Genomic DNA, 16,211 nt, shown 5'->3' with positions numbered 1-16,211 from the left:
CGTTTCGTTTGCTTGTTGCAACTCCTGCCGCTGCGTTTCGTTTGCTTGTTGCAACTCCTGTTTCAATACCAGCATCTCCTGTTTCAATTCCTGTTTCAGTCTCATGTGTCTTTATCCTTGCTTTCTCATTTGCCTTCTCGGTTTTCTTTATATCTTGTATGAGCTCAGCGAACATCACCTGCAGTGTAGACATTTCAATTGTGCTTTCTTGTACCGTAGGTGAAGCGTCAAGCTCTACTGTAGCCGGTGTCCCCGCTATTCCCGGCTCGCGTGGAGTAATTGAGATCGCGGACTGTAAGGCCTTTTCCAGTTTCAGGTGTTCTTCTCCGATCGGCGAGCTATCGAGATCTGCACTCACGATCGTACATTCGCTCCCCTTTTCACTTTCAGCTGGCGACGATGTAGCGGACCTTGGTCCCGAAGAGTCTGTACTTTCGCCCAGCTGATCCAGGTCTCTCTCTGAAAGGCCGTATCTTGAGCTAGGGCTTGCTGATCTTAGCTTGAGTGCAGCTTTAGTTTTCGATTCTTTCGGACCCCTTTTCTTGCTGGCCATGTTTATATATGCTTACATATATACTGTAGCAGTCTCCTTGAGTTGAATAGATACAGGATATCTCAGGATAATAAGCAAATAATATGAAAACAACACCGCTGCCAACGGAGCTCCACTTCAGACGTCCATCTCTCGCATCGGACGAGACCAACTCCAAGTTCCTTCTAAATTGGAGTTTAAACACAGGACTCATCCTCGGCTCTTGCTACTCGCTTGCTCAGCTCCACTGAACAGCTGATCAGATGGCCAAATTCTACAGCAGCATGTTCTGTCAAGAGCAACTGCAACAGGAACGTGACATCATATGCATGTGAGCTTAACAACACAATGAAAAAAAATCCTAAATAACAAATTAGGCACAATTATTAATTTAAAAATCCTGCAGCAAATTTAAAACCATGATTGTTAATAAACTGAGCCAAAGAATTATCATTTTTTATTTAATTAATGTGCTTTCTGTAAACAGCATTTGTTTAATTTAAAAAAAAAAATAATCTTAGTCTTATGGGTAATAGCAAATTGGAATACCAAGACTGTTAGACCTCCTGGTTAACTAGATGGGAGGAAGTAAACACTACACAATCTCTGTGAAGTCAATACGGTGTCTTTTCTTGATTATCGTTTTTAACATCTCAAATTGAGATGATATTTGGTTTCTAGTCTTCCAGTCTTTTCGCAGAAATTGTTTTTGCTTTTCACTTGGGCTTTCCTTTATGTTACTAATAAAAGAGTTATTTGAGCATTTGGTAGTATTTAATGAAAAAACTTAGACTAGAATTCAACCTCCCAGCACTATTTAACCTTCCAGAAATTACACAAAAAAGTTTCAAATAGGTAGGTAGTATTGCCGTGGGAGAGATCTATGTTCACAAAGTGCCAAAAATAATTTTGAAATATATTATAGTTTAAAGCAATAAATTGTCTTACTTTTAGAACAGTCTTTATTTTTGTACAGTTTAACTTGATAAAGTTTGAAATTGTCTCTGCTGTTTAATAAAAACAAAAACAATGTGCTAAAATTGCAAAATCAGAAGTACAGGTAGTCCCCAGGTTACGGACATCCGACCTACGACTTACAAACGAGGACGTAGCTGCGACGCATGCACCTCATTAACTGTCGCTCCATCATCCTTGGCCTGGGGATGCTGCAGGCGGTGGCTGGAGGGGGGTGATTTCACTGCTCGCGCAGTGTAGTGTCCCTCGGGCGGCTCCCAGTGGCAAGCAGTGACCCGTGGTCAATAGTCACCGCGGCCACAGCTATTGCTTGTGTGCAGGATGATGGTTTGCTGCCCGCCCACTACGCCGCCGCAGCTACTGCTCCTGACTTGATGCAGGCTGGATGTAGCGGAGGAGGGCGTTTCACTGCCCGCTCAGCACACACGGCTGGTAATGCTGCAAGAGGTGACCCGGTTGTGGCTGAACGGGGTGGCGGTAGTAGCATTGTAGTGTGCCTCAGATGGCTGCCTGTTGAATTGGGGTTGAGCGATTCACTACCCACCTTTGGCCGCACCGTGTTCGTTCTCGGTGGGCAGATGCTGCAGGCACTGTAGTTGAGGTGACTGTGAGGTGGGCTGGTGATAAACCCCCTCCCCAGCCCCAGTTATTCTCCATAGAAAGCCCGCTTGCACTGTTACGCACATAGCAGGAAGTTGTTTCTTGTTAGTACATCAGACTTGTTGACGGGTGCCTTCCTGCTATGATAGTGTGTACTGTATAGCGCTGTGCAGAAGAGCTCATCTTAACCTTTTGTCTTCATCCTTCAAGAATGTCTCTGAAACACAAATCTGATGCAAGTGCTGGTGATACAGTAAAGAAGAGAAAAACCATCACCATTGAAAATAAAGTAGAAATAATAAAAAGGTCAGAGAAGGGTGAAACTTCATCATTCATTGGCAGAGCACTTGGTTATAGTCGGTCAACAATAGCATTTATTAAAATAATGTACCTTTTCCGACTTATATACAAATTCAACTTAAGTACAAACCTACAGTCCCTATCTCGTACATAACACGGGGACTGCCTGTAAAAGTATATGGCCAATGCATGTTTTGCATGATGATGTGATAAGTCACCTTGATGCGATTAACAGCTTTTTTTAATTTTTGTATTTTGGGGTTTGGAAATCTGACTTGTCTGGGAATTAGAAATGTTAAATGGACTGTTCATAAACTTGTGTGCCGGTAAGGAAGAAAGTATTTATATTTCTAAGAATATAATGGTTCTGTTGTTGTGGCAAGTAGCAATTTAAAAGCTTTTAAAACAAATGTTTGTATCAATAGCTAGTTTACAATGGTGATTAATTGAGCTGATGTGTAAGCTACATTAATTTCAGAATTAAAATATTTTGTTTTAAAATTCAAGGCTCATCTCATGATGCTGCTTTGAAACAAAAGTTTGACATGGAGGTGCTTTGGGGGGATCAGAAGGTGAAATAAAAAAGACAGGGCAGAGGCAGATTTCTTTTATTGTTATGAAGGTGGTTCAAAGTTCCAGACCAGAGGTAAACAGGTAAACAACCCAAATGAGAAGATAAGCCATTTATAGAATTTTATTAAAAAAAAAAAGAAAAAAATCTGAAGACTGAAAGCCATTAGAGTCACAGACTTCACTGGAAATAGAAATTTATTATAAATAGTTAAGAAGAATTTGTTTTATATGATCACATTATTTTCAGTGTTACATCGACTTTAGAATGATTTTGCCAATTTTTGTGAGCTTTTAAAGAAAATTTTCTATTTTTGATGATAAATTTACAGTAGTGATCTATTTTTAGTGGCATTTTTTTTCTTTTTTAAGCACCCCCCCCACCACCAATTAGACAGAATGAGTATTATTTGTGGTCTTCCATCAACTCTACAAAGGTTTCTGCTTGTAATCAACTTTGAGCAACAAGTATTTTTGTCATTTGATGTCATTGTACATTTTATCTAAAACAAAAGTGTTTATGTTGTCCCTGTATATTCTATGCTGAAGTATTGTAGTTGTTTAAAATTTTAAATACTTGCTTGATCAGAGCTGCAAACTAAAAAATATGTAATTTACTTGTTCAGTGTGATTTTATTTATTTATATATTTTTTTGGCATGTTAATCTTTGGATAGTTTCTTGATGACTGCACTGTACAGAGACATTTTGATTTTTCATGCAAGATGGCAAACTTTTGTTATTAAGATGGCTTTAATGTTTACTTCTGCTATAGTTCGTGGTAGAAAAGAAATCTCTTCTCAGAAATACGTTAACCCCAAAATGGGCAGAATTCCAAATTCATATCTCTTCAATTTAGTTTAACTATTGGGTAAAGAGACCCACATGTTAAAGATAATTTGGTCTTGCTTTGTAAGTTTCTTATTTCCTTTTAATATTGGTTCTTTGCTAAAATAACTTGCTGCTTTTCCAGTTCCTCGAGGTTCTGCCCCAGATCTTTGGATACCAGTTCAATTTCAGTATCCACTTGATTCATTCCTGGAAAAGCTTTGCAGTTTAGACCAAACGTGTCTATGTCAAGTTGCTTCAAGATAAAGGAAAATGTAGAATTGTCTTTCCTGAATTCCAGAAATTATGAGGCAAAAAGATTCCTTCATTTTTACAATGGTTTCCTTAATTTTATTTGCTTAGGTTGTGCCATTGGACTGCTCTTTTAAACTGCTTTAAAGAATAGAAATGATTAAATACAGCATTATCGACATCTTTCAAACAATGAAAGCTTTAACTCAAATGTCAAAACCTCTTCTAAAAGCGAAATTGTCATGTTTCCCTTGCCTCCCAGTTTCACATTAAGGCCATTCAAGTGTGAAGTTATATTGGCCAAAAAGTAAAACTTCTCCAGGCAAAAAGGATCATCATGATGAGTTGAAGGGTAACTCTTCTCACATAGAGCACGTTAAAAGTTTTCTAAGTAGGCTGCAAATCATCTCAGCACGTGCCCTTTGGAAAGCCATCCAACTCTGTTGTGCATAAGAAGGTGAGAATATGTGCAGTTTACATCATCGAGTAATTCATACTTGTCTGTGGTTTAATTCCTTTGCCACCATTTTCTTTATAATCTGTACGCTGCTGTTCATCACATCATGAAACTCTCCCAGAAGTGTTGCACACAACATCTCAATCCACCATGCAATGACAAGACATAATATTATGATCTATTTTCTTTTTCGTGAGTGTTAGAAATCCCTCTGCTCTCTCTTTCTGCAGTAAAGATCTCTGGGTTTCTCCTATTCACTGACTGCTACTGTTGGCCATTTTCATAGTCCTTGCTCTGACTGTCTTTGCAAAAAATGACAAGTCCTTAATTTTCTTATATCATTTTTATTTTTGAAATCGATAGACCTGTTTCACATAAAACATTTCTTAGCATGGTGAGCATCGGTGAAAGGCTTTGTGTTTTATAATTTCCCAAGACACCACAAAACTGGCAACACCTGTGATGGCAGATTATTTTATCCAGTTTGATAGTGTTACCTTACTCTGCTCAGCTTTTAGCTTCAATTCCGTGATTGTTGCTTTCCTAGCATTCTTCAGCGGATATCTTTCGTTGAGTGACAAGTGTTTCGTTTTGAAATGTCTTTCCTGGTTTAATTTTTTTTATCATTTGAAGGTGTCTTTTGACAGACTAAGTACACGGGAAACCCGATTTAAGTAGCTGTGAATGCAATTGTCTATGTCCATTCATTTCTTGTATGTTTGTCTTTTAGTTTTGTAGTTTTTTGTGATTTTGAGAATTATTTTTTGCCTAACTTGTGACAAGTTATTTAGATCTGCTTTAATACAGTTTTACTGTTAGGCTACTTTGCATAATGTCTTTGAGCTACTAAAATTGAAAAGTGGTACTGATTGGCTCAATATCGTCCATTTAAGTTACCAAGATGAACATCATGAGCCAGCAATAATCAATATGTGACGTTAGCAGAAGCCTCATCAAATTTTTATTTTTTTTTTTGCCTTTACAGCGTTGTCACTGCATCACTACAAGAAGCATAGACTAAGTCTGATTCAGGGCCACAATCCTGCAGCTAAACTACCACATGCACCTTAAGGGCCATAGGTTGGTTTAACCTTTTCCCAGACAAAAAATGTTAAAACACCAGAAACACACTTCGAGCTTATTTCATGAGTCATACTTTTTGTGGCAGGTCAGCCCCCCCAGAGACTGTAAGTACAGCTAATAAAAGCAAATTAATAAACACTGCATTAGTGGCAATAATTGATTTCTTCAAGACAATACAGCACCTTTCAGAAAAGTGACTAACATTGACAATGAAAACTCCGATTTTACTTTTCCATACAACTTGCTTTGACATGCTACAATAGAATCAAACTTGTAACAGTATACCAGTCATAAGGATGGGCTCTTGTATTTAAGTGTTGACAGCCAGTTAGCACTTAACTGCAAATACAAAGACACATTATTGGTAGCTGCAAGAGAAAGCAAGCATGTATTTTGGGCTTTATTGACGAGAGAAGGAGCTTGTACAACGTTTGAGTCAGCATAAATGTTAGTCTCATTTTTGTTATACCAGTATGTTCTGTGCTGATTTGCAGCTGAAATAGGCAACCTTGCAGAATGTTTGTGGCACAAAATAAGATTTGAAACTGTAATGAAAAGTCCTGAGAGATTTGTTTAATCAGATACCTTAGTTTTATAATTTGACAACCATGTGAAGCAATGATATTCAGCAACTGCAGTGATTAAATTTGACCTGCTGTCAGACTAGAAGTGGCATTGAGTCCTTTTTTGTAACTCTTGTCTTGGATAAAAAAAGTTTCCCTAAAAAAAACTAAAATCACAATTCTTTCTTTTCTTTCTTTCATAATTCTGAAGAAAAGAGCATATCGAAGGAAAGTAGTTGCAGAGACTCGCATCACTATTTTCTTTTATTAAGTCAGATTAGTAAATTACCTAACTATATACAATGCTACAAAACAAAGTGTATGCTGTAATGGACTAGCACCCTATCCCAAGGTGGTACATATGATGAACCCAGTGCTGCCAGGATATGTTACTCCATTCCTGATCACCCTCCGTTAGATTAGCCAGGATTGAGAGAGTTGTGCTATGGTAGTTGAAGGGTTAGTATAATTTTTTGTTTTGTAATTAATACTATTGTGATATGGGTAAAATAATGAGTAAAACATTTATGTGGCTATACAGTATATAGTATTAGTATTAATGCATAATGAAAATCATTTTCAGAAGTCTTTAAATATAGTTATTTTTGCCAGAAATTACAGATAGTTTCAGGTTTATAATGCTGAACAAATAAAATATATTGCTTAGACTGTAAAAGATGTCTAGGTCTACTAAGCACTCATATTATCTCGCCTTAAACAGTCGAGAACAGCAGTGCATTCTACTAGGTTCTGTGGTCCCCTCATGTTTAATGTCTTGACTATAATTTGTTCTTGTTTTATTTTAATATCTTAGTAACATGTAGGTTAGATGCTTTCTTTCATAGGTGTGTAGATTTTTTGTCTTAATTTGTAATTGTTTTCAATACATGCCTTCTAGATGATGAAGTCATGCATGTGTCACTGGTGGATCTGTTTCTTCAAAACCATTCTTGCATTTTTGAAAGTTGGAAAAAATACATTGGTAGGGTGTTTCTTTTTATTGCGCTTTACAACACTGCCATAATTTCTGTACAAATGAAACAAACATGCTAAACGGTAAATTCATCTGAACATTGTGGTAAGATTTGTAATGTTATAGTTGCTCTTATGTTGTAATAGTAAAATTTTAAAAGCTATACAGTTAACTTCGCTTGGCCTCAATAGAAAACACAAGCTGGAAAGAGTTGTAAGAATGTACTATTGCAGTAATAATGGGGAGATGCAGATACCTGATAATGTCCATGTATTTCTCTGCTGGTGCCAATACCAATACACACATTTATAAAATCAGTGAAGAATCTCTCTGGATGAGGATTTCTCTGAAGTTTAACATTTATTTGTGTGATATTTCAATTTTACGAAATGGACAATTGTTCAAATAAAAGGTTCGGTATAGTTCAGAGGCTATAGTCTTTTATGACATCATTCTGTTTGTTTATGATGGAAAAAATAACCACATTTTTTTTTCTAGTAGTGCAGATATTACTGCTATGCAAGCGGTGTACTGTTTATACTTGCGCCTCTGCTTTATGTAAATCCGGAAGATTCCACCAGGTGGCAGTGCTATATCATCATGGTGAGAAAACGTTCGGCTTCTCTGTGTTGTGAATTACCCAAAACATCTGTTAATTCAGGAAATCTTGCCACAATATATCAGAAAAGGATAGATATTTAATGATTACATCCTTCAATCCAGTGATGCATCCATTCCAGCAAACATCGGGCGTGAGGCAGAAACATTCCCTGGACGGGGCATCTGCTCATCGCAAGGTGAATACAAACACACACATACACTATCGTCATTTTAGCATTACCACATCCCCAAACCTGCATGTCCTTGGAAGGAGCCCAGAGCACACTGTGAACATCCACCAGGAAAACATGCAAACTCCAGGCAGGGAACACCAGGGGTTTTCACTTTCTGTGAAACTGTGCCGCCCCACATGTATAATTATTAACAGTATTCATATTGAAATTAAGTTACCCATTATGTGTAAAATGTAATATATATACTCCAATGCATTTCATCATGAAAGTGATACCAAGTATAAATGTAAGGATTGTAAATGCGCAGAGAGCTGGAATATCGTAAATTTAACATGTTCTGTGTGGCATTTGCTGCCTGCTGCTGCTGTTACTGCAGGGGGAACCCCCAGAAGCACATAGTTGAGAACTGAGTTGGCTCAGTTTTAAGATGACATTTACAACAGTCTACTTTAATGACAAAATAAATTACGAGATTATTGTGGAAGAGAGTAATGCTGAAATTTAATCACAAAATGAACCTTTTCACTGCGTCCCTATTTTTTTTTTTCTGGCTCAAATACACGTCCATACATTCTCATGCTGTCGTAAAGGTGTTAAAAAGAAAATGGCACAGAAGATGGTTTGTGAGACCTTTAAAATGTATTGCATCATTACAATGGGTAATATGCGGTGCTTGAAAAGAAAATCGCCACAAATACATTTTGTAAGTCAGGATTTTGCTTCACCATATTGAACCATTCAACCATCAAAGCACACCCATTCATCCTATAGGATCTGCAAAGGGGCTTGCTGTCAAAGATTCTGTTGTCACATGCCCCCTGTTTGTTTTTTTTTTTATGCTGGTACTGCAACTTGCAAAATCGTTAATTTCTGAGGACATCCACTGAGAATGCAGCAAATGAACACTGGGAATGCATGGCAGCCATGTTGTGTACACGTTCTGAGTGTGAAGTATAAACCGGGCTTAATGTCTAGCTGTCCACACTAGTGCATGGCGTTAACAGGAAATTGTGTGATACTTTGGCAATGGTAGTGGCTAAATGTCTTCCATTCCGGTTTCACAGTGAATTTTAGTTTAATTCAAATAGTGCTTCAGAAGATATTCTTGTGCCTGTTGGATCTATTTTAATTATACATTTATTGCACTACATTCAGTGCCGTAATTCATATCTTAAAGGTGGGCCTGTCACTTCAGTTATTACAAGGGCTGTTAGATTATCCAAAAATGAAGCTTAGAATATTAATATTAAAAATAAGTATATACTGTATTTGAACAAAGAGTTAAAAACCCTCGGTGTTACACGTACATCTACACAGTGGGTTCTCTTTTGATGTTTTTTGTATTATTTCTTTAGTGCTTGTAGTTAATCTGTAAAGTGTGAAGTGCCTATGAGTCTTGCATTGTTGCTTAAAAACCTTAGATGAAAACTGCAGCTTTATCTTTTATTTTTATTAATTTTAATTAAAAGCAACTAACAATCCATACAATCACATCAAATTTAACAAAACCAAAATTCAACCCCCCTCCCAACTGAAAGAAAGAGAGGACAGCCAGTCAACAAAGCAACTCTTTGAAGTGGCAAGGAGGGAAGAGTATCCTTTTCCCCAATATAGAAGATTATTCTAAAATATTATTGATTAAATCCTGCCATATTTTAAAGTTGATCCTCTGAGTGAGAATTAGATATTTTTTCCCAATTTCAGATAGTATAGGACATCAGTTACCAGCTGACTTAAGGGTGGTGAGTTGGGATTCTCCCAGTTTGAGCAAGAGAAGTCTAAGTGCTAGTAGTGAGGTAAATGCAATTATGATTTGTTTGCCTTCTCCACTCTCAGCCCATCTGGGAGATAACCAAACATGGCTGCTAATAGATAGATAGGTAGATAGATACTTTATTAATCCCAAGGGGAAATTCACATAATCCAGCAGCAGCATACTGATGCAAAAAACAATATTAAATGAACTCTTTCAGGGCTGATGTCAACTTTTGTCGAAATTCAGGGGTAGACAATGGTAATCGGCTTTAAACTGTGAGAAAACACACCCTTATGTTTTAGTTCGATTCTCTTTGCTAGAAGGAAAGTTAAGTAGCATCGCTGATTTAACCTTGATTCCCTGTGCATGCATGAGTAGCGAAGAGCAAACAGCCTCTAAAATGGCATCGACATCTGGCGAGAGACTAATGCAAATGTGCAAATTAAAATACTTCATGGATGCTTCACATATTATCACTGAACCGGACTCTGACTTGTCGGACTTGGAATTTGATGCAAGTGATCTGGAGATCAAAAACGAAAGTGAGGTACCAGCATTAGCTGATCAGTCCCCAGCTGATCGTGGTGCTGATACGCCCACAGCAGCATTCGCCTGGGTGACAAGAGATACAAACCCTATTGTGTCACAATGCGACTGACACCACTATGCACCTGCTGTTCGAAGACAGCCAGGTAGCTGGCCCATTGTGCATTCCTGCTGGCCATCAAAGCGCCTCTGCGCAGCCACTGCTGCCAGAGATGACGAACTTGCACCAACAGCAGCACAGTTTTATGTTGATTTATGTATGAAACCATTGCTTTGTGTGCTTTTCAGAAAACTGGGTTTTTTGGAAAAACTATACAGCCTTGAAAGAGTTAAAGAGTAATAAAAATGCAGGTAAAAACAGACAATAACTTTGAATAATGTTAGCGTTTACCCCCCCGGGTGGAATTGAAGAGTCTCATAGTGTGGGAGAGGAACGATCTCCTCAGTCTGTCAGTGGAGCAGGACAGTGACATCAGTCTGTCACTGAAGCTACTCCTCTGTCTGGAGATGACACTATTCAGTGGATGCAGTGGATTCTCCATGATTGACAGGAGCCTGCTCAGCGTCCGTCGTTCTGCCACAGATGTTAAACTGTCCAGCTTCATTCCTACAATAGAGCCTGCCTTCTTCACAAGTTTGTTAATGGGTTAGGAGTGATTGTGACACCAAGGCTATCTGAGAGACATTCAAAGATTTTTTGTACAAACCAATGTTAAATTGGTGCCTGGCCAAAACGTGGCCCAGTGAGTTTGGAGCTAGATTGCAACGTTCACAGGTTGAACCTTAACCTAGAAACATTTTGAATAGTTTTAATCAAAATAAATGCGCTTGATAAAACATTTTAAGTTGAATAATTGAGTGCTTTGTGCATATGGAGCTAGAGTGAATTCTGTGCTTGGCTGCCTTCCACTCCTTTTCTGAAATGTTAAGTGAAAGATCCTTTTCCCATTGTGCCCTGGGATCTTTGGGTGGGGGAGGGACTTTAAAATGTGTTTATAAATTTTGGAAATGTTGAGTACAGTGTTCTAGTTTGCAGTAGTCCAAAATAATGCTGTTAATATGAACTGAGGCTTCTGGACTAGTGTAGAGTAGTTTGATCCATGCCCATATGTTTGGGCTGACACCAAATTTGTGCAATGCAGTGAAAAGGTAGTCCCATTCAACCATGTCAAATGCTTCTTCTGCATCCAAAGATAGTAAACTCTCTGGGGTATTAGATTTAATGGGTGAAAACTACAGCTTTATCAAATGTGCCATTTGAAAAGTACAGCTCTTCACACCATCAAGCTTCTCCTGCACACACAGATTCATTCATAAATAAGACCCACATTGCACGGTTTAATAACTTTTGAGCACAGCACAAAACAAAGTTGCCAGTGATTGCTCAACCTCTAACTCTTTATGCTCCAGCCCCTAGTTCTTGTAGCCATTGGTATACACTGACATTATACTCATTTAAAAAAACAAACTATTGGAGATCACCTATTTACAAACCACTAAATATAAAGTTCAATAATTTGCTGTCAGAACTGCATTTCCTGTGTCTGTACTTCTGTGTTGGTTTCCTATTTGCCTGCAAAGACTGGTGAAACTGTGTGTCTCAGTTGGGTGTTCCCAAATCTCCATCTGTGAGCCTTCAATTTTGGGTGGTGTTGATTTGGCAGGCATATTTCTGTCTAGTAAATAAAAAGAAGAGGGTTTCAGCTGTCAAATGCTGCCAGTCATTCTTTCCTATGTTCCTATGGATGTTGAGATAAGGATTTTTGAACATGGCTGCTTCAGATTCTGCCTTTGCTCGTTACCTATTGGATTGCCAATTTGAAAATCAAAATGACTGACTTTTTGTCTCCAACTAGATCTCTGTATTCTTCATCTTCTTCCCTTTCAAGCAAGGTACAACTTCTCTTTGTGCCACCAGTTGATCATGAGATATTTAAAGAAAACAAGCAGCAGGAAACATGTTTCTTTCTTTACAGAATTCAGCTGAGCTGGACAGAGAGAAAAAAGGAGAATCTTAACCCGTTAGGGGCAGTGTTTTGAGAAGAATGTCTGCAAGAAAAGAAAAAGCTCATTAATAAGCCAAGATGCTTTTAGTATTATAATAGAGAACAAAGAAATTGATAGATCTGGAGATTTGCTCAGTTCTTATATCTGTGACACTGTCATGGGGTTTGGATGTATAGTGTTGGTGACATCTTGCTTTTCTTTTGGCAAATCTGGGCCTGTGTAAGTGTCTGTTTGGCCTATAGGCAGACAAAAGAAAAATCTTGGCTGTCTTTGAGAAGCAAAATTACATGCTAAAAGCACAGATTCAACTAACTAGCTAGATATATTAAAGTATATTGGAAAATCACAGATTTTTTTAATGTGCGTCAATGTGTCATTTTGCCTTTAACCGTTTTGTGGGTTTGAAGAACGGACGCCATTGGAAGTGGGATTGATAGCAGTATGACAACGGTGGTGATTTCTGCTGGTACCAATGAGATGATGTGTTAAAAATAAAGTTAAAAAGTGTTTAATTTTGCATTGATTTTCATTCCATAGATTGATACAGATGTCACATCTCATATTGAGTTTAATACTGTCACATTTTTCACCGTTTTTTTTTTTTTTTACTGAATTGTGAAACTGCATACAGTGGAACCTTGGTTTACGAGTAACTTGGTTTACGAGTGTTTTGCAAGACGAGCAAAATTTTTTAATAAATTTTTACTCGATAAACGAGCGATGTCTTGCAATACGAGTAGCATGGATACACTGTCTGCTGAGTGTCATGTGATCAGAACTGAGCTGATGGTGGTTGTCTCTCCTTATCTCTCTCGCTCCCGCACAGAGCATCTCTCTCTCTCTCTCCTCTCTCGCTTGCACGTCTCTCTCTCTGTCTCTCTCTGTTCTCTTGAGGGCAATCGTCTCCTATTCTCTGTCTGAGTCTGTGTGCCTCACTCATAGTCAACATCCGTACGAGCGTATACTGTTTACTACAGCATTTTGACTGTGTGTTTGTGTGTGCGCGCACACGTGTGTGCTGTGAAGTGCGAGTCCCTATCTTGCGCCCCAAAACACGAAGCTGAGTCTCAGTACTTTAACAACACCAGCTTTATTCAGCTTGAAACAGCAACAGCGCTGTTATTTATTGTAGCGGGATCTTTATAATGTTCCTTGTATCACCCATCGACGGCAGGCGCTTATAGCATGTCTGCAATCTTTTTGGATGCGCTTATACGGCCAACTGCTACAGCGCTGGGAGACTGCGATTGCTTTGGGACACTCTTCTGCGTGTTGTCCCGTTGGGTGGAATCCCACATGAGTTTAGAAACTCACTCACACCAGCCGTGATTCTTTTTAAAGGTAAAGTGCAGGTTAATTTGTTTTATGTATTTTTACTTTATATTTTGTATTAATCATTTTTATATGAATAGTTTTGGGTTGTGGAACGAATCATCTGAGTTTCCATTATTTCTTATGGGGAAATTCGCTTTGATATATGAGTGCTTTGGATTGCGAGCACGTTTCCGAAATGAATTATGCTCGCAAACTGAGGTTCCACTGTATTTTATAATGCTCAAACTACTTGTGTTCTGAGCTTAGATCTTACTATTGCTCCAAAGTGTGATTATAATAATGAAAATTATTTTAATGGACATGAAATAAAATTTTTATTTTGTCTGTCCAGTTAGGGAAAGCGAGTCTGGGTATTTGGCTTCAGAAGTACTATTTGCTGCTTCACTTGTTGTCACTGAAATACTACAGTGTTTTAAAATAACTGGAACTGTAAGTCCGTCCTGTATTGGCTGTGGTGCACTTAGTAGTATATTTAACTTGCACCCACGTGTAATATCATCTCAAGCGAAGGACTAATAAAAGGATGCATGCAGTGTCATTAATTTTAATGAGTCTTATGATACTTCCAATATTAACAAAAACAAGTGCAAGATTTCATCATGCCTGGTCTACATTATTGGTTAGAGAATTGGTGTCAGATGTTTTTAATTTGTATAGAATTATTCTGTGCATATTTTATTTCCCCCCCACTACTACAATTCCACATTATGCACAAAAATGTTCTTTAAAATAAAATCCAGTTCTGTAGGACACACACAATATAATAGTAAAACTGCAAATATCATATGAAGAGTTTATCTTTAGAGTAGACATTTTTGAGTCTTACTCTTTAAACACAATACTGCTACAAGCTGCCTTTAGATTATACAGCATTACTTCCATGCTCTTGGGCAAATTCAAATAAGGCATGTCTTTGGCACATAATGTTTAAGAGGGAAGGGGAACAAGATTTGTTTAGATGGGTCTGAAAGCAACACCACATAGGTATGGCCAAAAGAGTCCAAACATGCTTGTCACCAAACCTAGAAGCAATTGACAGTTCTCAGATTATTTGAAGTTTCCAAAAGCCTCTACAGCCACTAGCTTTATGCTTCATACTGTTACTTCAAATGCTTAATTTGTTGAGTTTTCAGTTTGTAATCTGTTTAGACTGTTATTTTAGTATTGGAACAACTTTTCATTGTTACCCTGGTGTACTTTCTGAGTTTGGTTTTGGTTGAAAAATAAGTGAAACATAATATGATATGATATGAACACAAAAACAGACCTAGACTCCCTCACAGATTGTGTGTTTAATTTTATTGATTGTTAAACCCAACAAACTTATTTTATGATTTTTAATTTCAGATGAACCCACAAGATCGCTTAGTGGTCTCATACTGAAGAACAATGTGAAAGCACATTTTCACAATTTCCCAAATGGAGTATCGGAGTTTATTAAAAGCGAGTGTTTGAAAAATATTGGTGATTCATCACCATTGATAAGAGCCACTGTGGGTAAGTATTTACTTTATACTTGATTCAAAGGATTAGTATATTAACAAGAGCTACAGTTGGCATTTTTATAGCAAACTTTATGATTTTTAGTTTATTAATGGTACTTAAACATTTGGTTTACTCCAATGAAATTGTCATCCATGGCATTATCATCCTTATGACATAATTTGAGAAAATATGTGGCTGTTTGTGAAGTTTAGTCCAGAAATTCCACTAAAATATTAGTGAATAAATCTGCATGCAGACATCAGGTAATCCATAACCAGCAACCCCTCCTTTTGTAAATCCACACTGAAAACCCCTACCACTGGCTCATAAAGCTGCTTTGAAGCCAGACTTAATAGTCTTTTTTTTAGGATGAGCTAGACATTTCCCACCCTTTTTTCAGTTCTACTTTCAGTTGACTTCTGTGTTGAGTTCATTTTGTTTAATCTGAATATGCATGTTGTGAAATGCATATATAAAACATGTTGCATTTTTTTGTTTCCTTTTAAGAAGTTTTCTCTTTAAGCACTACGGATAGACAAAAGATTTAACTCACACCTTCCTGTCTTTTTGTATTTATGAATTAGAGCTGTTTCCCCAATCGTTCATGCCCCCTCTGTCATGCAATTTCTGCGTAATACAGAATTGTAGAACAGTTCCTGTAAAATAGTAATTCTAACTAAATGAAGACACATATATTAGAATAATATGTTGTCTACAATTATGTATCGGTATTGGTTGAACTGCCACTGATATTACGGTGCTGAAACTCCCTGAAGCAATGCATTTTTATTACGTTATTTTTTTAGTGTAAAACATCTATCTTTGATAACCCACTCTCCTTAACAATATATGTGCTAAACAATTCCATTTGCCAGCTTTGCCCACATTCACCATCCCTGGGATTGACAATAAAGCCAAGTTTTAGAGGATTGATAAAGTAATTGATAAAGTAATTCATGCACGTACTGTTATACAATTTTACAAGTTTACAATTTTTCTGTTAAAGTTCTGTAGTCCATGTTTTTGTATGTTTCCCCACTGCATAACCTACTTCTATTATGCACTAGTGATGTCCCTATACCAGAATTTTTATATTCATACCATTAGATACCACAGCATAAAGGAAAATCCCTTTTAATGTTTTTTTATTAAAATT

The 16,211-nt window shown here is 37.4% G+C and overlaps 1 protein-coding gene across 2 annotated transcripts in view; it reads left to right on the top strand.

The window, feature by feature from the left end:
- Window positions 1-16,211, top strand: part of tnpo1 (transportin 1) — a 157,158-nt gene that overhangs the window by 34,404 nt on the left and 106,543 nt on the right. For both annotated transcript variants that reach the window (XR_005634296.1, XM_039758464.1), the window contains exon 4: window positions 14,918-15,067. Coding sequence is in view for 1 of the 2 variants with exons in the window: in XM_039758464.1 (XP_039614398.1) it covers window positions 14,918-15,067 (150 nt within the window). In the remaining variant the exon portion in view is untranslated. The remainder of the gene's footprint in view (window positions 1-14,917; window positions 15,068-16,211) is intronic.

This window comes from Polypterus senegalus, chromosome 7, assembly GCF_016835505.1.
Source record: "Polypterus senegalus isolate Bchr_013 chromosome 7, ASM1683550v1, whole genome shotgun sequence".
NCBI classification, from domain to species: domain Eukaryota; kingdom Metazoa; phylum Chordata; class Cladistia; order Polypteriformes; family Polypteridae; genus Polypterus; species Polypterus senegalus.
The sequence above is the reverse complement of the archived record's forward strand: the minus strand, read 5'-3'. Positions and strand labels throughout refer to the sequence as shown.